Here is a 26,916-nt window from a genome sequence, read left to right as displayed (position 1 = left end):
ATTCGTATCGTACAATGCTCTCCTAACAAATAAATCAAAATAAAAAGACTACCGCGCAATTACCTTCTCCGTTGCTCTCCATTCTGGACGCTGTGTTGACGGTATCTCCGAAAAGGCAGTACCTTGGCATCTTCAAGCCGACCACTCCAGCCACGCAAGGTCCTGGAACGCGAAAAATGGACGGGTAGTACCGAATCAAAGCGTAAAGAGAAAAAACTTTAGTACTTTTGTGCGACTCAAGTTTACCAGAATGCATTCCGATTCGAAGCTTCAGTTGTTCGCTCGGTCTATGACGGATACTAAAGGTCATCACGGTGTCTCTAAGCGCTAAGCTCATCCTTGCGATTTCCCTGGCGTGATTCGTCCCATTTCTTACAGGCAATCCCGATACTACCATGTAAGCGTCACCTATCGTTTCCACCTAGAAAAAGAATTGCGATAGCCAGTCCCTCGAAACATACTTTTCGGAACATAAAGGAAAACCTGTTCGGAGGTATAGTTCTCTCCTTCGTTCGAGGGAAAGAAAAGCATCGAGTAAGCTCAAGATAAGGGATCGATCCGACGATAACGCGGACCGAATCGAATAACGTTCGGGATAGTAAAACCTCGAGCTTACCTTGTAGACGTCGAAATTCTCGATAATGGAATCGAAACACGTATAGAGATCGTTGAGTAAATCCACCACCTGAAGAGGTGTACTCTCGGCCGAGAGTTTTGTAAATCCTACGATATCGCTAAAGTAGATGGTCACTTGGTCGTAAGTTTCAGCTATTACGCTTTGGCCGAGTATCAACTGAGACGCAACAGACCTGAAAATTCAGACGAAACCGACTTTTAAAATTTTATTTCCAAATTAAAAACGTTCAATTTGCACGCGAACCAAATTTACACGGAATCCTGCTACGAATACGCTTACCTTGGCAGTAACTGGTAGAGAAGCTCCTCGCATTTTCGTTTTTCCTCGAGATAATCCGCGGTTCGCTCAGCCACCAGAGCCTCTAAGTTGGTGGCGTATTGCGTCATACGAGACAGCAGATTATCCATGATGTTGCTGCTCTCGTGATCTCTGAAAGAGTCAAACGAAAACATAGGCCAACATTCTAAATAACTGTAACTATGCTCGCTCGTATCGCTTACACAGTTCGGAACGAAACGAAAACAACAAGAAGAGGTCGCAGCACGAGGTCGTATCGGAAGAAAGATTTCCATCAAGGATCGCATCAAGGATAATGTACGTCGTTGAAAATGTGTTTTCTCGTGCGCCTTGGAACTTGTTTACACGTGAATAAATGCATAGGAGCTGAGAACGAGTGCACGTAAACGGGGAGATTCGATGTCGGGAACTTTGGAATTTTACTTGTCGTCGAACGACTTAAATGGCCAATTACGCTATTCGATGGCATGCGCAACTATTCGTTTTTCCTTCTCGTCGAAGATCGAATCGATCGGATACGACGATAATCGTTATTTTGATTATCGTTGCCGCGGAAATTCCGGAAAAGGAATGGTACTCGTGCAACGAGAGGAAAATTAAGTGTGCACGGTTATCGACGAGTAAAGTTTAACGAACTCTCAGTTAGCCGGGGTTGATCGGCCAGGCTCGAAAAAGTCCGCGATAGGAAATCGCGTTCAATTTTCGTTCGGGTCCGCAACTACGGAAATGGAGGAAACGCTGGAACATCTGCGCAGTATCCACAGTGCCGCGCAACAGGGCGCTCGTATCGATCGATGAAACGTTCGAAATACTTGTTACTAATGAAAAGATACGCTGGCAGATACGAGATAAATGTCAGTCGGTCACGGATATTCGAGAAACCCGTTCTTTACGGTCCAAGTACCTCTGACACGCAATTGCCGAGATCCATTCTTGGATTTCGGAAAAATTGAAAGGATTTCGCGTTCCAGCGACGATCGTTAAAAGTTTCCAATTCGTTAAAAGATTGCGCCACGTGAGCGCTATAAGACTGATCAAAATGAACAAAATAGACGCGCAGAATTTGACCGAACGGCGAGCATCGTTTCTCGCTAGGTGATCGACCGATCGACCGGCAGGGTCCAATGTTCCTCGAATTCTTGGTGCAAGAGGTCACCGTTGGTCCTATCCGCTTGGCACGGAACCTCACAACTATGCCAATATCAGAGGCGATCGACCCCGGAACGAAGACGCAGGAACGAGAAAGTCGGAATCGAGGAGACAGAAAACGGGGCGGACGCGGTACGAGAAGAATCTCGCGCAGACAGCAGGACTATTCGTCCTTTTGAGATTTTTATAACATCCCTTAAAGACAAGTTTTTTTACACAAATACATAAATACTTTCTCACAAATTCTATACAGTCAACTATAACAGAATGTTGTTTTAACGAAGCTAAGGAAACATCGTCGAACCTAGCTGCCTGGCAAACAATCCTTCGTCGAACGCTCGTACACGTAAAACGAGCAAGGAAACGAGGAAATGAGACTTAATTTCGAGCAAAGAAATCGGTTTCCCGCGACGCTACGAATAAAGAAGGTAATCTACGACACGAACAATCTTCGGCTTCGTAAAACTCTAGCTCGTAGCGGTAAAATTTTACGACTTTTCTCTCCCTCCCCTTGTCTATGTAGTGCGTCGCAGATTTCCTACGGTTTCCAGAGTTTATTCGTCTACTAAAACGCTCTCCCGATATTTCGTTTCCTCTCTTTCAACTACCCGTTCCCATTTCTCAACGATCATAGGGTGCGTACTTGAAACGTAAAGATAAGACGATAAGACCGGTTACTCACTTGTTCATTTTTCGTATAGTTTGTTTGAGCGCCGAAAAGTCTGGTCTGTCCGCGGCGTCCTCCGCCCAGCATCGTCTCATCAAAGTAGCCACCTTTTTGGAGATGCATTCGTTAACATTCGATGCTAGGCAATTCGGAAATTTAGAAAATTTAATTCCGCGCTTACCACCTCCTCGCCAGAGGATTCGCCAATCGCGGGCCTCATCGGAGACCCTCCACCCCTCTTCACCCCTTCCACGATCTCTGAAACATTAGTGCAAAAATTCGTTCGTCTACTGCGACAAAGTTCTCGACGGTTGTGATACGTCAGAGGCTTCTCGCAACTTTTTTAATCTCGTCGCTCGTCTGAGAAAGTAAACAGTCCACGAAAACGTTGTTTTCTCAACCGTTAAACGGTATAATACGGAATTTTTTCAGAGACTTTAATGTCCAACGTAACAGCGACCTAGAAACGTATATCAGAGAACGCAAAAAGTTGACCGACCTCGAACGCAAAGTTCTCGAGGCTATACATTCCAAGAGCGTTAATTGTTAATTATTATATGTTATCAATACGTTATTAAATATGTTATCAATTCTCGAGAGTAACAAAATAATGAAAAATATCTGACGAGTAAATATGACGGAGTAATTATTCGCTCGTGAGCTAAGCCAACGATAACTACCGCGCTCCCGTCGGCCGAATCACGCCTCTTACCACTCGCTCGTGTATTTCAGTAGAATGATTCCGTTACTCGACAGGCGCCCACCGTCGCGTGTTCGAGCATTTCAAATTTAAAATATGCACGATAATCTGGGACAAACTTTTGCTCTTTCCTAAGCGAAAATACAACGGAAAAAATGTAGAAATGGGAGCAATAGCGATGAAATATTCACGATGAAATCGGTTCGATCGTTATCAATGAAATAACATCATCGAAAGATAGTTTTTATTTTCTCTAGAGAACGCTATCAATGTTCTGCGTAAGTTCTAACGTAAAATAATCTTCGAACGATCGAGTTAAACGAGATCCTGTTCGTTCTAGTTAGCATCGTAGTTCCGAGCGTGATTCATCGTGGCAAGGAAGCTCGTCGGAATGGCGTTAAATTCGATAAACGAGACCATTACCATTTTCGTTTAAAATTCCGACCGAGTCGCTGGTTGCGGTCGACGTACACACTTTTTCTCGCCTCGGAACGAATCGATCGATCCGCGCGCACCTACACCTGCGAAACTTGATCGGAGTTTCACCTGTAAGACTCGAAGCTACACGATAAAAGCTGTTATTGTCATTCGTGAAATTAATAAATCGATCTTTCCGACTCCTGATTCTTCGGTCTCGAGACATTTTACTCTGTTTTACTTGAGTCGGTATTAAAGAAGTTGCGCGCCACTGTGCTAAGAGAACCGGAGACAGGAATTTTGATCACAATGTACACAAGGGACTCAACGAGCAGACGGTATTCCCGAGAGTATTTTCAGGGAATGGAATTGAATACGTCGGGCCGCGTCGAGGGAAAGGTAAAGATTGAACCTACTGTTATGCCTGTACAAGTCCTCCAAGAAGGCGTTGCAATTTTCGCAGTTGAGGGTGCAGTGGGGCCTACGAACTTCGAGCAACGGGCTGACAGCCCTTCGAGGACTGGCACCGCCATCGGGACTGGCACCCGGTATCGCCGGCAACGTCAAGCTACTCGTGCTCGACGATTTGCTTCTCTCCGCCATTTTTCCTTTTCCTATCTGCCCCGATCACTCTATTTCTAGCACCAAACATTGCGATTTTACTGCTTCGTTCTTCGACCTCACTCTCTCTCTCTCTCTCTCCATCTCTCAACCACTCGCTCCTCGGTTCCTACGAGCCACTCTCGTTTACTACCGCTCCATGATCGAGGAGAATCCTCCAAAAATTGCAAACAAATTCTCTTACGCGTCATCGTCGTATCATTTCTACGGTTATCGCTTAGTCGATGGGAACTACACGCGGGGAGAATTTCTTTCAACTCGTGCTCGTTATCGCGGCCATCGTTGAAAAAGTTAATACGTCCTCGTTTACGGTGGATGCAACTTGGAATTTTATCGGGTCAATGCGGAAATAAGTGCCCTTTTATTTTGATGAGAATTTCACGTATAATACGTGACCGAGAAATTACTCTAGAGATAGGATAAAATACATATCTGTCTAAAATGAAACGAACGCGATAAATCGTAAATATCGTTTACGTCGAGTTGGCGATGCTGACGTAAAATTTTCTGGATCGAATTTCGCTTTAACGACGTCACGCCGCTTTCGTAAGCGTGGGATGGTATCGCGATTTCCCATTCCCTCCTAATAGAACCGCGAAACGCTCCGTTAAAGCGTTCAACTTTAAGAGGTACACCCGAGTAGGTGAAAAATAGGTCGCCGTTTCGCAATTTTTTTAAGGAGAAGCTTTTGCGGATTACATCGTCTAGAAATAAAAACGTTTAAGCTGGTTTAACCTCGTTGAAATCGAGTATAATATTTAAAAAATGTTGGCATAGTAAAGAGGAAAAAAGGTTTAACGGTATAGGATCGATACGCAATTTACGAAACGTGACCTCGAAACTCTTTTCGGAAGCTTTCTAGCGCTCTATTCATGCTCTCGGTCGGATTCTATGCTCGAAATCGATGGCAGTTTCCTTTGGCGCGTGTGCGTATTTAAGGTCGAAGCCTTCTGTCGGGGATTTCCAAGACGGACGAATGATCTTTACAAGGATTTTTATACCACCGACCGTGCACGAGCACTCGTGCCACCAGGGGTGAGTTTCGCGGATTCAAACAATCCCCTTTCTACAGCCCTTCGTCCTTGGAACAATTTCACCGCTATTCCCTCGACTTACGTTTTCACGACTTTTACCACGGCCGCGACACAATGCGACCATCAGAGGACAAAGATCGAGAAACCAAATGTACGACGGTATCAGACTTCTGTCGCGCGACGAATGTTTGAGAGTAGCTGTTCTTAACACGTGTTAGTAAACAAATTGATCGACGTCGATCGTTTGAGACATGCTCGACCGTTTCGACATTCCAGTTTAACTTTCTTTAGAATGAAAGTTGGATTACTCGTTATACGTTTAGCCACTCGTGGAAATTGCCTGTATCGAACGTAAAACCAGAACACTCGGTACGTTACGCGACGCGCATTTTCAAGCGTGCCCCTTCGGCTCGAACAAGTAAATTGGATAACAGCTTCCTCGGGATGATTGATATTGCAGAGAGCAAAGGAAAGAACAGACTCGACGATCTTGATTTCGAAAAGTTGTGATCTCCGATGCGGTTGAACGAACTCCGTCGCACCCAGATCCCGAACGATCGCGTAAACGATCGAGAATAAACGTTGCGGACAAAATTATACGAATAAAATATTACTCGTCTCGGGGTTCATCTAGTCGGTGTTTCTATACTGTTACGTAACACGCTCGCGCCAGCGTCTCTAAAAAGTTCGACGAACAACGTTTTCGTCCCGACGAAGACGATCGAATCTATGTTCCGACGCGAGAACAACGATATTCGCGGACCACCGAGATCGCGACTCGAGCAACTTCCGCGTAGGACTCCCTCATCGTTTACACTATCGGTTTACAGAGTCGAGTGGTCTCGTCGATGTTCCGGAAGTAATTGATTAAGTGTCGGATCTCGAATACAGAATCAGGGTAATTGGCTTCGAAAAAGACTCGAGTAAAGAAAGAGTGAATGAGAGCGGGAGGGAAGGGACGATGGCTAGGAGGAGGTTACGAGGGTGAATTATCGAACAAGAAGGAAAATCGGGCCGCGTAAATGGGACGGTCGAACGATTCGTAAACACAAGCACGTATCGAGATGTAGGAACCCGTTGGGCACGTACTCTCGCAGACACGCAAACACACTCGATCAGCAGCACGCAGGCACGCAGGAACGCAGGCACGCAGGAACGCAGGCACGCAGCGAGGCACGCGTGAACGCACGTTCCTTTCGGCAACCGCCGAGGTTGGTTAATTAAACGACCGGTAGAAGCGGAGACCTACCGCGTCCTCACCCTCTTCGGGGTCTATTAAAGCGTCGCCTTTGCCATAATCACGTATCGGTGATTTCGCGTGCCGATGCAGGACTACGAACTCGAGAGAAGAAGAAGCAGCGAAAACTAGCGAGAGAGTATGAGCGACAGAGAGGGTAGGAAGAGAAGCGACGACGAAGCAGCGCGCGCGAAACCCGTGTGCGTTCCAGGACGCGTGAAAGCTTCGACTGAGCTTTCAACCCCCATCGAGAAACGCTCCTAGCCTACTTGTGGCACGTTCCATCCTGACATCGATCCTGACGCTCTCGACGAGACCGAGCTTGCGAAAGCTCCGTAAACTACGTTACCGAGCGATTCCGTTCCCCTGCGGGCTTTCGCTGCTCGATGACGCGCGGTCGATACGAAGCTTGCGGAACCTCCCTTACCGGCTAAAATCGCTGCCTTGCTCGTGTTTCACCGATACTCGATAACACTCGCTGGTCCTATGAGAACGATGTTGCCAGACGGCGACGAGTACTTAAATTTTGACATCGTCTCAAACATTGCTTGTTTTGTAAGCACAATGTTAAATGGTCAAAGGTTGATATTTCCATCCGAATTGTTTCCACTGTTCTGGCGGATGACTTTACCGAAGCTTTACACGCGGTACAAGTAAAACCGTATCGCGAAGAGTTCACTTACCCCTCGGGGAGAGATCACAGTTGTCACCCAAGTAAAACGGTCCCTGGCGTACCACGATCTCGTGGACGATCACGGCGAAGCTGTACACGTCGCCCTTCTGAGTACCCTCCGGCGGTCGTCTTTCCATCCTCAACAGTTCCGGAGCTGTCCACAGCTGTCCTGTTGAAACAAACATGTTTCATTGTCTTGCGGTCGATCGCGTTAATTCGTCTCCCGTTTAGAGAGAAAATCAGCGGGGATCTTCGCCACGTGTACAGATTTTACATAACAATTGGCAGCTCACTTCTCCAATAGGCGTAACTATCCTTGTCGGCTTCCGCTTCGCACGGATTCAACTTCCTGAGCTCGTGGAGGCCGAAGTCGGTGATTTTCAAGACGAAGCGCGAATCGACCACGCAATTAGAGGATTTCAGATTGCCGTGGCTTTTTATCTCGGACGCGTGAAGGTACACCATACCTCGAACGATATCGTGTATCAGAGACCCTTGAAATACACCATCCAGCTTGATCTGTTCGTTTTCCAATATATCCTGTCGCAAAAGCACGGAATACGTTTGAAACGTGAGAGTGGTTGCCAGAGCTGAATCGAAGCGTGGACTTAGGGCTCGCGATGTAGCAGACCTTATCCGCTCAAGGCCCTTATCGAAAAACTACTTAAAAGAATCGTTGCATTTTTTCCATTTCTATGAAAAATTGTTCTAGTCAAGCATAGATATCTCTCGTTTTTTTCATTTTTAAGACATACATGGTACCTACAGCCCGCATGCCCACGATATCTTAATTCAGCTCTTGCAATTTTGTGTACCTACGTGCAAAATCATTCTTTGTGTATCGAAAGATAGTTTGCCGACGACGTTGCAACCAAGTTCATTCGCAATTGAAACCGACGCGACGGCACGAAAGAACGAAACTTTAATCTCGGAATTCGATTACATTTTTAATCGAGCTCGGCAACGAAGGCAGCCGTGGACGCGAAACTCTATCGGACTCGGACAAAGTTCATCCGAACGGCCGTCTGTGCTCTCCACCGTGTATAGAAAATACAGGCCGTGAGATGGTTGCGCGTATCAACGGCGAAACAGCTTTCCATCGAGCGGCATTCGTTTCGCGCTCTGACAGCTCGATTACTATCGTACCGCTTATTCGCGGTACGCTCGGTTCTCCGCGAAGACGCGACAATTAGTGGGCAGCGTCGCGTGTTACGTCTATCCCGCGGATAGAATAGGTGTCGGTAGGTTGTTCCTTTTTTCCGTGCGGATGCTTTCTACCGCTTTCGTACGATAAAGGCGGCAAAAATCCGTTGAGAGTACCCGTACGCGACGTTCTCGCAAACTATGAGATCATTCGTTTAATTACGCGTTTAATTCTCTTTGCGGTATCTCTGGCAAATATATTAGACGTGCTACGAGTGCGCAATCTTCTCCGCCTTTACCCTATTTAGCTCGACGAGCACGGTTCCTTCCTCCGGTTCCCGACAATTTTCCGAGATTGCGTGTACGCGTATGCAAAGTACTCGCGGGGATATCGACAAACCTGAAGAGATCCTCTGGGACAGTACTCGGTCAATAGACAGCAGTGCGGTGGCTCGACGCATGCACCGTAAAATCGTACCAAATGATCGTGCTGAAGGTCCTTCATCTAGGCAGGGGACGAGAAAAGTTATCGTTGAAAACGTTCCTTCGGTAGCGAATACGATATGTATGTCTAGATGACAAGGAAAAGCAAAAACAAGAGACTTTGCGGTCGTTGCGACTCGACGATCTGCAGTTTCAACGAGGCAGACAAGTTTTCGACTAACTTTTCGCTCGTTTCTTTCCTTTCACGGAAAGAGACCGTATGTCCGTTCTCGTTTCACGGCGACAGATGCCTCGTTGAAAAGTCAAAGGAACGTCTCGATCGAGACGATCTTACTCACCCTCTTCAATTCGAGCAACAAGGGCCGCGAGATTTCCACCTTATTCCCTGGTATCAATTTTATGGCGACTTTCGAATCATTCTGCAATAAATCGAATATTTTCGTTTATTCGCTCAACGTTACGTCACTCGTGACATTCGATTTACCGATCACGAAGAAAACGAATGACGGAAGACAAGTTAAGTAGAGTAGACGTACGCGCGTATAAGAGTAATACGGTACTTTATTATCGATAAAAGCCGAACCTTGTAAATACCCGTTGGAACGTATGCGTTTCTGTCCACTTCGTCTGGTAAACTCACATTCTCCTCCAAGTACATACTCTGAAACGTAAAACAGAAAAAAAAGTATTCGTTTTAGATTACTTGGTTGGCTCGAAGTTAATCGACCGAATGGAATGAAAATATCGACGACCACAGGCAGAGTATGTCGTCGAGAAAACGACGAATAAAATTTCCAACGAAAATTCTTCTTTTTCAATAGAGCTTCCTCCTGTTCGAGTACCTCGACGATGAAAAATGGAATAAACCATACAAACTCGTTTCCTCTGATCTTCGTAGCTTCGAATATCCACGGTAAAGCGTAAAATCTAACCACCCCTCTGACAGAGATTCCAGATATAAAGTAACCGGATACGGACGAGTTTTTTTACAGCGTCGCAAACACGCGCGTATTACATAATATTTCATAATCACCAGCTGACTACCGCGCATCTTGTTCGCGATCAACGAGTACATGGATCCTCTCGATTTCGCATTTGGCACGAGGCGGATGTCGTCCCAGTGTACCTTCCATGTCATGGAAGCTATTTCTGCTTCGAGCTTAAAGTGCCTGCAAGACCAAAGAAAAGATTATCGTCGGAAATGCGATCGTGCTTCTCGAAAGTGTCAAATGAACGGACAAAATTGTAAAAAGAATTGTTACGGTTTTGCGTGACGATACATGACTAGTTTATACGTATTCATTACTTGCATAGAAAATCGGGCAATCGTCCACCTTCTATCGTTCTGTTCTCGGGAAACAAATATCGCTTAAGATTAAGCCCGTAGAAACGCGAATAAACGACTGTCTCGAGCCAGATGTTTTGCCGGCGATAGTTCCCGGAACGAGCGCGGATCCTACTCGATAGGATTACGAGAGCAAACCAAGCGCGCTTAGAGATGCCATCGTTGAACGTGTGCAGGTTACGAGCAAATATATGAGAACACTCGGAATAGAACGAGTCAATTAATTCGTTCGATCGATTCCATTTCTATCGCATGGTTGATTCTCAAAAGCAACTGAAAGGCGACGCGAGTGTCTGCGTCATTAGCTAACTCGATGGAATATTATAAAGAGGGGACCTGCCACGGCCTAACGTTATTCGGAATCGTTGTTCCGTAATTATTTCCTTATTAATACTATTATTATAAAAAGCTCAAACTGAAAGAATCGTTTCGGTTGACTTACGTTTTACGATATCTACGTTAAGAAGGTCGACTCGTAAAGTCGTGAAACTTAAAATGTACTTGAAACGATAAACTTTGTTGCGCGAACGAGAAACTTTATATCCGATTAGCGTACCATCTCGACACATGATCCGTTCGAAACGGATAAAGAGCGAATCGCTCGCGCGAGCATAAACGTGGAAACGTTTCTCGGGATCCCCGACGACGTGGACTTTCGATCGTAACTTCATCAACGACGGTGAAACTCGAAGAAATAAGACGTTCCGGAAAGATCCACGGTAGCTTAAATCGAATATGTAATATCATGATTTACGCTCTATTCGTTGAAAATTGATAAAAGGATTGAAAAGAAAAGAAAAGAAACGATAGCAATCGAAAGAGGAAATGAGTATCTTTTCGATGCTACTTGGACTTGGATGCTTTTCGAGACGGATTAAAATAGACAAAAAAACGAGTTCGTCTGGTGTCACTTACCTGTATATAAAGACCGAGGCAACGACGAGGACAACGACGATGGAGCTTAAAACCATGGAGAGAATCGCGTGTCCTGGAAGAGCTGTCGAACACAACTGATTTTAAGTTTGCGAGCGGATTGGAAAAGTTTGGAAAAAGAATCGTCCAGCGTTCGAAGGAGACGATTTGTAACTTTTGCGAGGAGTTTACGCGACGCGTTGACGCGCGGCGAGCGCGACGAGATAGCGAAGGTTTTAACAGACTTACAGTTGTCGGGACACAAGGAGCCGTCGAATCCGCAAGTGGGTGTGTCCGGCGGTGGCTCCGACCGACCACCCGACCAGTGGATTCTCTTCCCGGGGACGTACTCCAACGTTTTATTGGCACCGTAGTAATTGGCGACAATCTACGACAGAAACGACTCGGAATGATCGTCAAAGAACTGCGGTACGCGCTCACCATTTCCTACGCCAGCGATCTTTACCTCGAACTTTGACGTCTCTGGATTCATATCGAGCAGCGAATAGTCCGCTATTCGATCTCCGTTCTCGTCGATATTCACATCGCCCGTTATACCTGCAATCGAATGGATCGTGAACGTTCCTCGGAAGCAAAGCCGCGGAAATAAAAACGGCAAAGAGAGCGATAGTAAACGCTTAACGAGGCAAACTAAAGTTCCAGCGGAGAAAAAAAAGGGTTCCGGTTACCTTTAAAGCTTCTACCCCACATCCGCCGGGTGAGATTACCACCGTCTAAATAGACTTCGCCAGGATCCGCCGGCAGGCTCTCCTTGAGGGCGAGAGCATAAAGGAGGACGGCGTCGTAAAACGCAGTCACGAATGTCGACACGGAACTGTTTCCAAATGTGAAATTATATTTACTCTGCGCGAGGGACTTGACTTCCCGCGAAAAGTTCAAGTACTCGAAATTATCAGGGGTTCGCGCGGTCACCGTCAACAGCGCTTGGTAGGCTTTTCGCGCCTTCTCGTTCCTCTCTTCCGTGTCCGTCTCCAACCTCCACGGATCTTTCGAATTGTTGTCGCTGAAACGAACCGGCAAACGTCGATACGTGTACATGGATTAATGGTATTATGTTCGTCCGATAAGATCAACGCGCGACAATTCAATTTCAAAATTAAGTTTCTAGCTGAATGTTTGTACGAGAGCCGTCCTCGGTTTAGCAGGTAACGTCGCGTCCGGTCCAGATCAAGAAACACTTGATTGCGTCGCGTCGGAAGCCAGCAGCTAACACGCTCGTTGCTTTACGTATAACGTAGATTCGAGTCGGGAAACTGCGGTTTGCGGCTTTCGGTAGATCAAGCCAAATTCGATCCGACGAGAATCGAGGCAACGCCTTCAGCCATTCGAACGAGCTCGAGAGACCAAGTTCTAGCTCGATCGATTCGAACGTGGACTGATTCTCCGACTGTGAACCATGCGTAATAACTATTTTACACCGATCAACCACCGAGTACATTTAAACACCAAGTTGCGTGACTAGAAAATCAGAACGAACGTAATCCAGATCCGCTAACGATAAGCATAGCCTTGTAGCTAACGCGTAACTCGACGATCGCGAAAGTTTGTTGTCGACGCTAATTCAACGAGTGCAACGCATGAAAGATCGATCCAGGGGATCTCCGGAAAGTTACTATATTTGTTCCGCGTAAAAGGCACGTGTATCGTGTATGTATACGAACGGAGAACGCACGACCGCTCCACTAAACGCGATGTTCGGTCTGCAACGGAGACTGCAAACTGCGTTAGATAAGCTCGATCTCCACTTACCTGGACGAAAGCTCAATGGAGAAAAACACGTATTCTCCGGAATCGACCATTCCGAGCTCCTCGGCAGCCAACAGGATCTCTCTAATGGTCGTTGCATTGGCACACATGACTACAACTGAAACCAAGGAAAAGGTTGTTCGTTTCGATTTCCGTGCATCGAGTTAATTGCACCCCGGAACGTTCCATCGACTAACCATCGCGTCGCGTGTAATTGCGCTATTAGAATTGCGCGTAGAATCGTTTTTCCTTTTTCTATAACGTATACCAATCTATGTTTCTATTTTATCGTCTTCTAAATTTCACTCGTTATCGGTGTTATTATTCGAGGAATTAATGAAACGAGCGCGCGAGTAGGACGACGGAGTGGTCCGACGATGAACTTACTCCGAGCAGATTTTGAGACGAAGGTGAGCAATTTTCTGTAATCTTCGGCGACGGTGGTTTCCTGGTTAAAGCTTCTGTGAACCGGCGTTTGATTCAAAGCTGTGAAAACCGCTCCCAAAGTGAAGTGACACTCCGAGTTGCCGCGGCTACTGGCCATCGCGTGATTATGAAAGATAAGTCCGGCGACTTTCCATCCGAATCGTCTCAGCATGTGCCTGAGGGCTTCGCCTACCAGCCGATGAGAACCCATCATCCTGGTCAGGGTGGGGTAGTGCTCGCCCTTGTATCGAAAAGCATCAGCTTGAGCGCCAGCCGTCAACACGGGTATACCCCAAACCCCCGCGTATCGCGCAACCGGCGCTATCACGTACTCGCACACAGGACCCAGGAAGGCATCTGCGTTCAAAAAAATCCAGGCTATTCGATCGATCGGTCCTCGTATCTCTGGATTGGGTATCGAAACCGTCGCCGTCGGAAACTTTCCCAAGACCGGCCATCGTCCGGTTTCGTTCAACGTAACCGAATTCGATTTACGCCGGAAAAAACTAAGCTTCGAGACCGAAAATATGCTCGTCACGAGTTCAGACGCTTAATCCGACGATTCAATTTCATTGGGAACTTCCACCCTCGCTTACCACGGTGCTCTCTCGTTCCGCCTTTTCTTCTGTCTCTCCCCGACAGAAATAATCTACCCCTCCGTTTTCTTTCGGACCCTTTTGGGAAAACGCTAATTTCGACTGATTAAATTCATATCGGCTGGTTTACAATCCATATCGAAAATTGAAGTTTCTCCACCCTGGCCAGATAAACGTGTAGCACTTGTTCGCGAACGAATTGGCGTAGGCTCGGTTGCTAAATAGATTAAGAAAAGAAAATGGATTACGTCGCTTTCGTAATGAACGGATCGAGTAATTCTTCGCTTCCAACGGGATACCTCCCGCGATTGGAAAATTTCGTTCCAATGGTCGAACGACGGATGACGAAGGAATCGGGATCAAGGATAGCCAAAACCGTGGATATCGACCAGGGTGTACAGGATATCCATCGGCGAACATTTGGTGGGTAAACGTATACGAGCAAACGGATCGGAGATTACCGCTATACACGTCGCGTCGCGTCGGTGAATAGCAATCCTTAGCGATCGCGAACCCCATCAGCACGGATACACGGACGGATAGTTGTCCATTAATATCGCGCGATATTCTCCGTCTTCTCGGAGATACGTATGTAATAGCTTCGTTGCCCAAAGAGAATTCCAAGCTTATCGAATGCTCATTTGATAACGTTTATCTCGCTACAAAGACTACAAATTGTGTTAGAACTACTTTGAAGCGATTACGCCGTTTCGAGTGGCATCGCGGCGTTGTCAGGCGGCGGCGTGTTCAGAGAGATTTCCATTGGAAACGGGAAAAATTGGATTAAATTTTTGAAAAGTAAATCTATTTAGAAAAAGGTATATTCCTTAATTCCAATAGTTATTTAGACAATCGCCTTTGTAAGAGGAATTCCGCCTTAAAATTGCGCGCGAAAGAAAAAGCGATACCGCGCCATATGTTCTCGCCGATGCGACCACCGTATCCTTGTAAAAATATGACACGTTGGAACGGTCGAGGCGGTAAACATTGCCAAAGTACCGACACGGATAAAGCGTCGACAAATATACGAGACAACGCGGTCACTGTTGCAAAGGATGATTCTCAAAAGAGATGGAAATTTGAATTCGATCGAAAGCACCTGCGCTCCATCAAAACGAGTTGCTCCGAAAAGGGAAACGTACTTTTCGAAGCGTCGTGCAATTCGAGAACACTCTTGTCTCTCGCGAGCAACGAAACAAAGAACGTTTCCTTTATTTTGATCCTTTGAATTCGGAGCTGAAATTTAGATCCGCGAAAGTAGGTCGAAAGAAGAGATTGCAGCCGATAATTTCCCAAATATCAGAAAGTTACGATATCCATTTATTCGGAATACACTTTGAAACATTTCGGAATTCCAGATTGCTCAAAAAAGTTGTTCCGCAGTCTGCCAAAAAAGTTTTGCAATCCGACTAAACATCGAACGAAACCGAAGGAACCGATGAACACGTCGAAACGAGTATTCGTGGTCGAAGGAATCGGGAGCCAAGCTGATGACTCCCGCGTGTTTCGATCGTGGCCGCTTTACTGCCGCCGTTCGCATAAACACAGCCTAATAACACAACTGCTATCTACGAAACGACGACGCGACGTTTGGAGCGTCGGCGTCGACGGGAAACTTTGATTTCAACGATATTTCCTAGGATCTCGTTTTATTTGTTTTCACTCAACGGTAGGATACCAACGATTACGGTACAAACAAGCTCCGAAGCCGGATTAATTCTAAATCAATTTCACGACACAATTATGAAATTGCTATTTCTGTTGCCACGGATTGGTAGTAATGCGAAGCTGTCGCGTCTAATTATTTGCGTACCGTCATACGTGTATTTTCGTAAATTAATTTTAATATATAACCTATCCGCGTTAAAAGAGCATTTTCAAACGTGACGTATCCGAGATTCATTTACGAATCAATTTCACTCGATGCGAAATTTTAATTCTTGGGTAATGAAATCTGTTACGATTCAAAGTATGTACTCCGCAGTAGAAGCAAATGTATGTTTTCCACGTAGAACAAGGTAGCTTTTATCGCATTGTTTATGCAGGGGCTGTACCGTCGTTTTCAGCCAAGGGTTGCGTATCGTGTAAGAGGATTTCGTCGGTATACGAACGACGTATTTGGCGTTTGGCGTGGCAGAATTCCATGGAAAACTTCGCCGAGGACAGAACGGAGCGATTCCTCGTTTGATAGAACGAATCGCTTTGCGGGTAACCAACACGAAGAAAGACGGCGATTCGGTTAATTCGCGGAGGGAGCGACGATGCTGCGGTACGGGAGAACTAATTAAGCAGAATTGAAGAGATATTTAACCATCTCGAGGTTGAGGGCACAGAAGACAAGAGACGAGAAAAACTGGCGCGAAAGTCACAAGCCGGCCTTTGGTTGACTGACCGGCCAAGTCTCGACGCTGTCGCAGCACGTCGACTTCGCAGCTGCATGTCGACCACGACGACGACCACGACGACGACCACGACGACGACCACGACGACAACCACGACGACGACGACGAATATGACGTCAACTATTCGCTACGACGCACAGTGTGTTATTTTAGTAATCTAGCTTTACCGAATTAGCAACATGGTAATTTTCAAAAAATTTAATTTAATTGGTTCCTTTATGTTTTTCGTCTATCGTGACACGGACCTGGAATTATGTTATTAAAAATAAAATTACACGTTCCTCGAGCTTGCCAATTCCTTCTTTTTTTTCAACAAATTCGCTGATGCACGTTGCTGCCGAGCACGTCAGTCATAAAATGATACGGTATACTCTTAATTAAAGTGTGAATAAAAAATGTTCATTTCCGGCTTTTCTAAATTCAAAAGAACGTTACGGAAGTACGCGTTAAAATGTACTCCAAAACAAGTTATCCTGCAACAATAGGAGTCAACGTGTAAAATATTTGATCAAATATAACGGATATAGTTTCTGCTCGCTCTGGAAAGACCGAGGATTAAAATGATAACTTGGCGAGACTATTTTGTTTCGGAACAAAGTAAAGCGTGGTTCGTAAATTGGCACATGTGGACGGTGCGGAACGTTAACGACGAAACGAGGCTCGATTAAACCGCGTCGACTAATCGGTCCCGAGACCTTCTTCGAGCCACAGCCGCGTGCATCAATTAATCGGAAAACTCACCTTTCGTTTATGGCTGCGGTTTAGATTCGCGTGTGTCTTTGATCGCTATCAGAGATCGACGCGATTCCGCTTGATAAAGTCCTCGATAAAATTATCGATGACCAAGCGAAAGAAAGAAACGATGACGTATGCGCGTAAACAATTCTAATTATAGACACCGATAAGAATCGTGTCCGTCAACGAGGACGACCACGGATGCCTTTCTGACGAAATCGGTACTAGTTGGTACCAAACTCTTAGTATGCTTTTTTACGAACCGACATTCGTTCGGAGCAGTGGTCACGTGCACTGTAACCACGGGGTGATAATACAGAGGAAAGGGCTGGAAGAGAGAGCCGTTGAAAACGATGGAAAATAGCGGATGACCTGCCGTCCGGTTGATGTAGAACTCGAATGCAGCCAAAGGCCCGTAAGTGCTGGAACATCGAGAGTCCCGATGATCGACCTTTATGTTCCATCCTGGCAGAGGTCCTTTCGCGGAGCTGACAGCCCTCACCGCCAGAAGAACGGCTGGCAGCACCCTTGGCAGACTCTGCTCGTGTCGAGGATCGGCTGGCGCTATCACCGCCAACTTTACTGGCTCTCTTCTCACCGGCAATTGCGCTTCGATGCACTCTTTCGATGACTGCATCAACGTCGAAGCGCTCGCGGTCGTATTCGCGCTCGCGCTGGCACACATTGTCGTCAGAAGTAACGTCAACCTCATCGACGCGTTCCCGCCCCGTCTACACGATTTTCCTCGTCGCGTCGCCATCGCAACTTTCGAAACTCGAACTTTGACTCGTTCCTTCGTTAGCGATCGTCGCTTTTCAACCACGGTCGTACCGCGACGCACACCTCGGAAACCTTTTATCTCTCGCGTTTACGGGTCTGCGCGCCGATCCCTCGGGGCTCACGCCCACGCGTCCCGCTCGCATTTTGCACCCTTCCAAAAAAACGAAACACTGATTTCCTTCTTCTGGACTGGAGTTGGACGTTATTTCGACGAATGTTTGAAAGATTATTTAACAAGCGACTCTAGATGACAAATTATCTTCTTTTGTCATTTATTAAAGAATGAAATCAAAATTTGCCCAACTCAGCCTGTGTTTCGTTCGCGACGAACGCCCTTTCACCTTTGCGTTGGATCACGCGCGCGAAAGACACGTGACGCCTTTCGTTCTTTTGTCGAGGTAAATCGTTTCTTTGTTGTTACATATTTTTACATCACTCGGTTATCGCGGTGCGGTCTTTGGGGACTCGAATCGACGCCGAAACTTGGACGAATTAGGTCGACGGAAGTTACGATTCCATTGTCCCGTGACTCGCAACGAGTAACTCGAACTAGGAAATAATATTACGCGTATATCGAATTGGTCGGTTCGAAGGAAACGGTTGGTTCGTATTGGAAATTTCTCCGTTTCCGTACCTCAGCCCTCTATCGCGATGCTTTCGAAACATTTTGGAAGACGTTTCTCGTGCGATATTCCAAACGATGTGAGACAAATATATCGAAAGAATAGAATACGCTGTTAAATTCTTAAGCGGAGATAAAAGGATCGTTGTAAAAGCGGAACAACTTTACGTTGAAACAAAGTTATCTCGCTAGACGACAACTTCTAAACAATCGGATGTCCCGAGAATTCACAATTACCGCCTCGGAACGGGATCACGATTTTACGATGTACATATCGGAATACCAATACTACGTTCGAGCGAATATTGAGTGCGAAACTCCTTCCCTTGGGTATAAACAAAGCGCGAAATGGTGTTAGATATGAGACAAAATTCGTAAACGATCAATTAGTCGATGCTAATCGGGCGAAATATTCGTGGACCGAACGATATAACGGGCAGCTAGAGGAAATGCCTCTGGATTGAATATAGAATTATAAAACTTTATATAACGCTTGAAATTAGAAAGTTTTAAGTTCAAGCTGCGTAAAGTTAGTCAGAACTACGAGGATGTCAAGTATATTTTCAAAAGCACGCTCTTATTTCGATCAATGCTTTGGGAACTGGTTATTTCATTATTTGTGTGTGTTTCGTATCGCATGAACGGAAGATAAATGCATCGACATCGTGAACGCGCGATTTATGGATGAAGAGATGAATTTCCCTCGAATCGCGTCCATCGGTCAGAGGCATTCTTTATACAGTAAAACCTCGATTTAACGGATTACGAATATAACAAATTCAATTTTACAATTTTATATCCGATGCATTACCAAATTACACGTCGTTTGGTTCTTCCCGGCGTTGTATTAAAATTCTATAATTGTCCGTAGACTATCGCTTCGATCTAGGACCTTTGCAGCAAATGTCTTTTTGGTATCATAATCGAGGAAACGTCAAAAGCGACGAACTGTTCTTCAACAAACACCTTCCTCGTTGATTATTTTATTGAATCGAAGTTTTACTGCAAAGATCCTCGTAGTTACCGGTGCTTCAAAGGTCTCGATACATCTTCTACCAGGAAAGTCATTCAGCGGAGTTGTCTCTTAGACGAAAGCGTTTTCTTTTCATAAACTACGACAAAGCACGTCGTAGAAAATACTCGTTACGGTAAGAGAGAGAGAGAGAGAGAGAGAGAGAGAGAGAGAGAGAGAGAGAGAACTTACCCTGAAAACGTACACCTTTGAAACTAACTTTTAATTGGCTAGGAGCTGCGAGAAAATCTGTAGAAATCGAATTATTCTCCTCCTTCGAATAAGCTCGATGGCGCGATCGAATGCGATCGCGGAACCTAGGGCTAGAGTCGTTCTAATCGATAATATTTTCTATGTAATTTTTACGCATACAGACACCAGTCGTTACACAATCGTATTAGGAATAAAAATGAGTCCACGGCGATGTTTCTTGGTTAATAAGCGTCCACCGCGATGCAACATTTCGACCATTTCTAGTGGTTCTCCTCGGACACGGTTTCATCGCATCAACCCGCGGCAATTAGCAAGTTAAATGCTTGGTCTCCGGACACTTTTCTTCTAGCCAGGAGTTACTTTATATGCAGTCGAACAAACTGTTGGAGATACCAAGGGATAGCAGGTTTTTCAAAACTTACCGAGCAATAAAAAATGCCCGAGTAATACGTATTATTGATCGGTGTAATGGAAATGTAGTACTGGCAACTTAAAAACGTTAATTAAAGGCACGGGTCTCGTGTAACACCGGTATTGCCTTTCGAAAAAGATAAATCCTCTTTCCCCGGTATCTCCAGTAATTTGATCAGCGGTGAACATAAATTTTCATCTTAAAACAACGGTATATTAATATAACACTGTGTCGTAGGAGCGACGCGAGGGATGATCGAAACGTCGCATCGTTATAAATGATTTTAACGAAGAGACGTCAACGTCGACCCAGCCATTAATTCGTATAAATATCATTGTTCTCGAGAATGGTCGAGAGAAGTTGATCGATTAATCTTAGTTTTTCAAGGGTTACGTAGCTTTTGAAATAATTCTTTTTCCATTAACGAGGTTAACCACAGGTGCCAACTCAATTTTCCTTGCTTCCTACGTTTTCCACGGATTACCCAAGAAAATAATGATACTTTCAACGAAAAATCGTATGGCTCGCAAAAATTAGCGGATCGAACCGTGCGTTTGACGTGTTTGGTGTAAAAAATCGGCTTCACCGCCTCGACTTACGAACGGTATGCGAAGTTTCTCGTGCGTCGATCAGGAAAACCACGTGGAAGCAACGATGGGCAAAATTCTTAACTAGAGAACAAATTCTAGAAAAGTTAATTTACGGTTCGTACAAATCCATGACTTTAATATCGAAACGATTTTCTCTTATATCGCATTTAGATAACTCTGTTTTTTATCGCATATTCATGCCATTCCATTAGAAAAAAAAAAAAGAAACAGAAAAATAAACATTTCTATTTCATAGTTTTACTTGCGAACTATATCTGCTCGATGTGCTTTATAAAATTCTGGTTAAAACTCGAAGCCAATTTTTATTATTACAGATGTATCGTTGTAGTCCCCTCCGAGGGGTTATAGTCTTCCTTTTTTATTCGTTTCCACTTTTATTCGTTGTTTGTTATTCGACGGAAAATTTTGCCCATCTCCGCGCGGGAGGTGTCGTCGCGGAGTCGTCGAAATCGAGCTGTAAACCTCGAACGCTTCTTTTTCCTTCGGAAACGTTCCAAAGAAGACGAAAGTAGCCGCGAATTAAAAACCCGTCGATGCTTTGAAAAAGGAAAGGGCTTTGCGTCCGAAAGGAGCAAGCGAGCGAGCGAGCGAGCTCGGGACGCGCGATTGAAACTGAGGCGGCTCGAGCGCTCGAGAGGAACCAGCCCGCTCGGAAACGGCGCCGATAGTCCTCTTCCTTTTCATCTTCCTCCTCGTGGTCCTACTGTCTTTCTCTGACCCCGACACACGTTTAGAGAAGCTTCTGCACGTACACGTTCCGCGTCGATCACAAGGATAGGTGCGAGAGCAACGGGAACGCATGCGTCCGGTCTTTGCACGCCCTCCGCGTTATATGCACCACGTTTTCGACACCTTCGTCCCGCGTCCAACCATCTTTTCGCGATCGAATGTTTTTCTGGGAGTTGACGTTCACACGACAACATCGTGTAAACAAATTCTCAATCGCCCAAACTTACTTATTTGTTTATCGAACGCGTATATATCCATTACTGTACGCAAGCGCACATATCTCACGAAATATATAAAAATGAAACAACACCAACGGAAATTATGATTATACGAAAGAAAAGAAAAAGAGACGATTAAGAAATTTATCAAATTTATCAAATTCTAATGCGAGACAGCAGCTAGAAAATTCCGAAACGTCAAGTTTTTTGTCAGTGATTACTTTGCGTTGGCTCAACTAATACGTTTTAATACAAATGTTAGTTGGTCGCAAGTAAATAATCGAAAGGATTTATGTCGCAAATGAAAAACGGATCGCGCTCTAGGATAGCAAGAGCGCAGAGTTGCCGATTACCGACAGAAGGTATTTTCCTGGTTGCCAACGACGAGGCGGTACGTTCGTTCGAAGAACGCGGCGTTTATATACGGTACGTAGATTAATTATCACCAGGCTAACGTTTGAACAGTTTTCATTCATATTTCAGTGAAATATTATTTTTTCGAACGAGAAAAAAAGAAATATTGTACGTTCCTCAGCGTTTTCAGTGGCCCCAAAAATTTCGACGTAACCCTCCGAGGGGTCGCGACACATACTTTAAGAAGCTGTGATTTATCGCTCCAGGAACGTCTCCCCTAAGAACGTTAAACTACAATATAGACTATTACGTGGGTAAGCAGAACGCAAACTCGACCGAAACACAAGTACAAGAATTTGCTTCTAAATCTGCTAAGAAAATTTTGTTTATCTTTACTTGGCAATTTATGTTCCTCGACACTGCTACTCTACATCCATTAATATTTGTTTCACGTTACAAGTTTCTCAAACTATTGGTTCGTTATACTATTATAATTTGTCCGCGCTCGGAGACAATGATCGTCGCGTCGAATTCTTATCTGAGAGGAGAGAGGGACGAGCGTGGGCCCGGTCGAACGGGGAATCCTTGTAACGGTTTGCACAGATATCGATCGCGAATGTATTTTTCGTTTTCATCGAGGAAATGTATAAATATAGCCGTTGTGACGCGTCGAGATGCATCTTGTGGTTACAGAGCAATAATAGAAACGCCTCGGTTCGACGATAACGAAGCCCGATAACGCGTGCGAAACAATGCGAGGAGATTAGGTGCACACAATTGCACGAGTGGTCTATCCTTTCGAGCGAAGGGAAGCATAGGGCGCAACCCGAGAGACGATTCGTTCGCCTAATTACGGATCATTTCTCGTGCGACGTATCGTACCTTCGAGATCAAACGAAATTTCGAATGGAATGAAAAACAATTTTACGAGACAACGAGAGACATAAATCGCGGAACGTAATTAAAAATATTGAGTGAACGCGCGAATTAAATCTGAAATCGAAGTATATAAACAAACGGTGAACGAGTTTTTGAAAGACTGTATTTAGGGCTTCCCGAAGCCCCGTAATTCTGTTTTCGAGAACTCGATAACGCGGGCACATGAAATCACAGGCGAGCACGGAAGCCCGAGTCGATAGCACCCGGAAGAAGAAAAAGGGAGGGTAAAGGGGATGTTAAAAGCCGAGAATTACTCTCGACATGATCGATGCCCTTAATGTAGGCGCGTGTACAGTGTACATACCCGACGTACACACGGATCCGTGCGTATGCACGTACGCGCGAGTTACGTTCGTGCGCGAGGCATCAGCGCGCGAATCGGAGCTGTCGTTAAATTTGCGTAGCAATTTTCGGAGTCCCCTTTTAACGTCGGTTCGATTAACCCCGACGCGAGCAACGATAATCAAAAGTACTCTACGAACCGAAACGTTGAGATAAAAAGCGAAGCAAAAATTACTGTTCGTCGCTAATCTTTGGCTGCGCTCCTCTTATCCCTAATGTCCTCCAAGCAGAACCCCTTTTTTCTCGATCGCTCGTAATTTTTCTATTTCTCTATTGCAACAATATACGTGATCCAAATAAAAATAAGATAAAGTACGAACATCGTGTTACAATTTATAGTTAGATTTGATTTTTGCGACGAGAATAATCGGAGGACGTTCGACGCGTTTGTAAAATTCGTAGCGACGGTTAGTCGGCGGAACTTATCCAAGTCGAAAATAGACAAACGAGGATAGAAAAATGACAACTTACCGCTGTACCAGTTGCCCACGTGATTCCGCAACGCATTTGGATAACTTTCTTTGGTAGATTCAAGATCAAAATTACCAAACGTGATGTTTGGCTGTGTCTTGATAAATTCCACCATGGACTTCATCATAAGCTGACAAGTGTGTTTACCGGCTACAGAAGTCTGCTCGTTGGTGGCGTAAACCAGATGCACCCTCCGCCATTCGTAGCTGGTGGCGGAACGTTGCGAGACGTTAGACACGTAAAAACGTAACAAACTAACGGCTCGAGGCGCTACGGAGGAAGCGAAACACAGATACGTACCGATTCATCAGACTGACGAAAAACCTAGCGACATCCCTGAAAGCCAAGCTTCCGATCCTAGTCGTCATAAAGTACTCGTTTTCGCATGTTGTCTTGTTTTGTGTAAAGTCGTAGGTGAATCCACCGGTAGTGATCAAAGGTGCGCCAAAAAATTTCACCACTCTGCCGACGGCCGCTGAAACGCGTTTCATTTTATTTCATTCTAGGATCGAACTTTCGGACGGCTTACCAACGCAATAATCGCAAGCTGGTCCGAGAAAGAGATGCACACAGTTGGAGAAGCTGTCGATCGCGGCGATCTGAGCGTACGTCGCGTCGCAGTGGTCGTCCTGCGGATGAAGCGTCAACTTCAACCGGGGGGGTAGCAAGCCTCGCGATCGAGCTTCGTCGATGGCCAAATCTAACATTGAGAAATAATGAACGATAACGTTAACGATAATGTTTGAAATAGAAGAAGCAGTGATTTCTAGTAGACGCAACAAATTTTACGGATCTCCACGAAATTTGTTCGAAACGGTATCGGTGTCGTATCGATCGATCCTCGAGACTAGAAATTCTCAACTTACCGAGGACTGGGAGGACCTTGGGCAAGGAAATATCGTAGCTAGAGTTCGCTGGGAGAATGACGGCGATCCTGAGCTCGCAGGAAACGTCACCAGTGCTGTTCCTCTTGCAAAGAGCTTCGCAACTGCGAGGCAATTGCACCTCGCGACAGGTCAGCTCTCCGTTCACAGGACACGCGAACCACACGAACCACAGGAGCCACGCGAACCTCGTCAGGACGATCCAATTGGTACCCATGTATGCGTGCAGCTGGTTTCGCGTGGACGCGTTCTCTTACGACTTTAAACGAGACCGACTTGCCACCACCCCAAACTCTTTGACGACGAATCGTTCGCTTCGGATCCGGTACCGGCCACCCGGACGCCTCGCGACGAACCAAGCGTCGTCGCGTCCATTTTCATTCGATCCACCCGATACGCGCACCGATCGCCTCGCTCTTGGACCCTCGCATCGCCCAGAGATGCGGAAAATTCTTATTTCGATAAATAATTCAATTTCGAAGAACCAGGGATACAGGGCAAAACAGGAAACGATACTACTCGTTTCTGCGTTGTAATCCAATAAACGAGTAACGATGATGAACAAAAAAAACAATAAAAGTCGTGTCACTGGCAATCACTCTTTACTTACGATAACGCGCTTACAACCGAGACGCTTATGCTATCAGCGCTAAAAATGCTTGAAAACAGTGATCGTGTACGGGTACGGAATCAATAATATTACGTTACTCCGTAAAGTTCACGGATACACTCGATATACTTCCTCGATACCGAGGAAAAGATTGTTCGGGTGTCCGATCACTGGAACGCCGCGACGTTTTATTCGTTATCTATTATTCGAATAAAATTTTGCCAATCTCTGGCGTCACCAATGGCGATTCTACGTAGATTCCACCACCGGATCACCGCACTCTTTCGAATCAGAACCGAACTCGGTACCATCGACACGATTCACCCTCTCGGACGCGTATTTGCTACGCTTGCTCGATTCCTTCTGTTCATTTATAAAGTTCACCGTAGCGTTTGCTCGCCGACTAAAATGAGTAAATAAATAAAAACTCTTCGTTGCGTATCACGAGCGGACGTTCGACCGGAAACACGATTCGGAGCTAAACGAACGCATATCCATCGCGATACTATGGCAGATCTTTCGTTAAGAATCGATGTGCCGCTAGATAACTATTCTTAGACGTTAGGCACTCCAAGTAACACGCGTTTTACGCGGGTAGGTGGCGAGGGGCCGTTCGAACGCCTCGAGGTTTCCTCTCGAGTCGCGATCGTTCTGTTGGGCGCTTCGTAGGGCGCACGCGGGATCCTTGATCGAACGATCCGATATCGAGGACGAACCGGTCGACCACCGATCGTTTATCGGCGATACTAGCGTAACTTTGTTCGTCGATGTTCCGGCTGGACGACGGAAAACGCGAATATGGAAACGCAAACGGAACCAGGAGCAACAACGGCAAGTGTCGCGAAAGCGGAAGAGACGCGCGTCACCAAGATCGAAAAGAGTACTGACACTTCGTTCGATGATCTTGAGCCGCATTGCCCACTCACAAACACGTAAGTAGATTTCTCGTTGGCTCGTGTCGCGTTATCGCTGATTTTCTATCGCGTCGATTGATAATAGCTATCGAAAGCCTCGTCGCGCGTACCTGTCGCCTCCCGCTTCTTCTTTGAACGCTTGGAGGGTTTATTATTCGAACGATGCTCGTTCTTCGCGCATGCACGTACCGTGGAAACTCCTGTCCCGGGTCGTATATTCGAAAGGATTCTATTATTCTCTAATCGATCGTCGCCGTCTTTGTTTCGTTGCCTCGTACAGTGAGTAAAAAAAGTATCGACACCCTCGCTTTTATTCAAATATCTTTACGTATCAAAGTAATATACCGATACAAATTAAAAACCCTGCTGACCTACGACATACGAAAGTACCATACCTTTTTCAATTTCAACGAATATATTTGAAGAAAGGTAAACGAGCCGATACTTTTCTCACTCACTGTACGAACTACGATACTTTTTCGTAGCGCCGAATTAAACGACCGTATCCTAATTGAGTTCGATCTTTGAAGCTCCTGATGTGTAGGTACGCGTCCCTCTTGTCCAAAGGTCCAACTGCCGAAAAATAACGGGAATTTCCATTCG

The 26,916-nt window shown here is 45.6% G+C and overlaps 1 protein-coding gene across 3 annotated transcripts in view; it reads right to left on the bottom strand.

Moving 5' to 3' along the window:
• Positions 1-26,232, bottom strand: part of LOC128896762 (atrial natriuretic peptide receptor 1-like) — a 28,394-nt gene extending 2,162 nt beyond the window's left edge. Inside the window, exons 1-21 of one of the 3 annotated variants that reach the window (XM_054160260.1) lie at positions 24,772-26,232; positions 24,435-24,605; positions 24,206-24,380; positions 23,906-24,111; positions 13,047-13,161; positions 11,966-12,300; positions 11,743-11,834; positions 11,526-11,664; positions 11,280-11,361; positions 10,053-10,188; positions 9,603-9,680; positions 9,358-9,438; positions 8,976-9,080; positions 7,726-7,972; positions 7,443-7,601; positions 2,932-3,008; positions 2,766-2,857; positions 917-1,066; positions 617-809; positions 247-421; positions 64-162 (exon numbers count right to left, since the gene is read on the bottom strand). In XM_054160260.1, the coding sequence (XP_054016235.1) occupies positions 64-162; positions 247-421; positions 617-809; positions 917-1,066; positions 2,766-2,857; positions 2,932-3,008; positions 7,443-7,601; positions 7,726-7,972; positions 8,976-9,080; positions 9,358-9,438; positions 9,603-9,680; positions 10,053-10,188; positions 11,280-11,361; positions 11,526-11,664; positions 11,743-11,834; positions 11,966-12,300; positions 13,047-13,161; positions 23,906-24,111; positions 24,206-24,380; positions 24,435-24,605; positions 24,772-25,006 (3,142 nt within the window). In that variant the 5' untranslated portion in view covers positions 25,007-26,232. Of the gene's footprint in view, positions 1-63; positions 163-246; positions 422-616; positions 810-916; positions 1,067-2,765; positions 2,858-2,931; positions 3,009-7,442; positions 7,602-7,725; positions 7,973-8,975; positions 9,081-9,357; positions 9,439-9,602; positions 9,681-10,052; positions 10,189-11,279; positions 11,362-11,525; positions 11,665-11,742; positions 11,835-11,965; positions 12,301-13,046; positions 13,162-13,430; positions 13,827-17,574; positions 18,243-20,840; positions 20,876-23,905; positions 24,112-24,205; positions 24,381-24,434; positions 24,606-24,771 lie in introns of those variants that run through there. The other 2 variants (XM_054160346.1, XM_054160413.1) reach the window with 2 other exon arrangements.
• Between the last annotated feature and the right edge of the window lie 684 nt (positions 26,233-26,916).

Source organism: Hylaeus anthracinus, unplaced genomic scaffold (assembly GCF_026225885.1).
Source record: "Hylaeus anthracinus isolate JK02 unplaced genomic scaffold, UHH_iyHylAnth1.0_haploid 0, whole genome shotgun sequence".
Lineage (NCBI taxonomy): Eukaryota > Metazoa > Arthropoda > Insecta > Hymenoptera > Colletidae > Hylaeus > Hylaeus anthracinus.
This window is presented reverse-complemented; position numbering and strand designations above follow the sequence as displayed.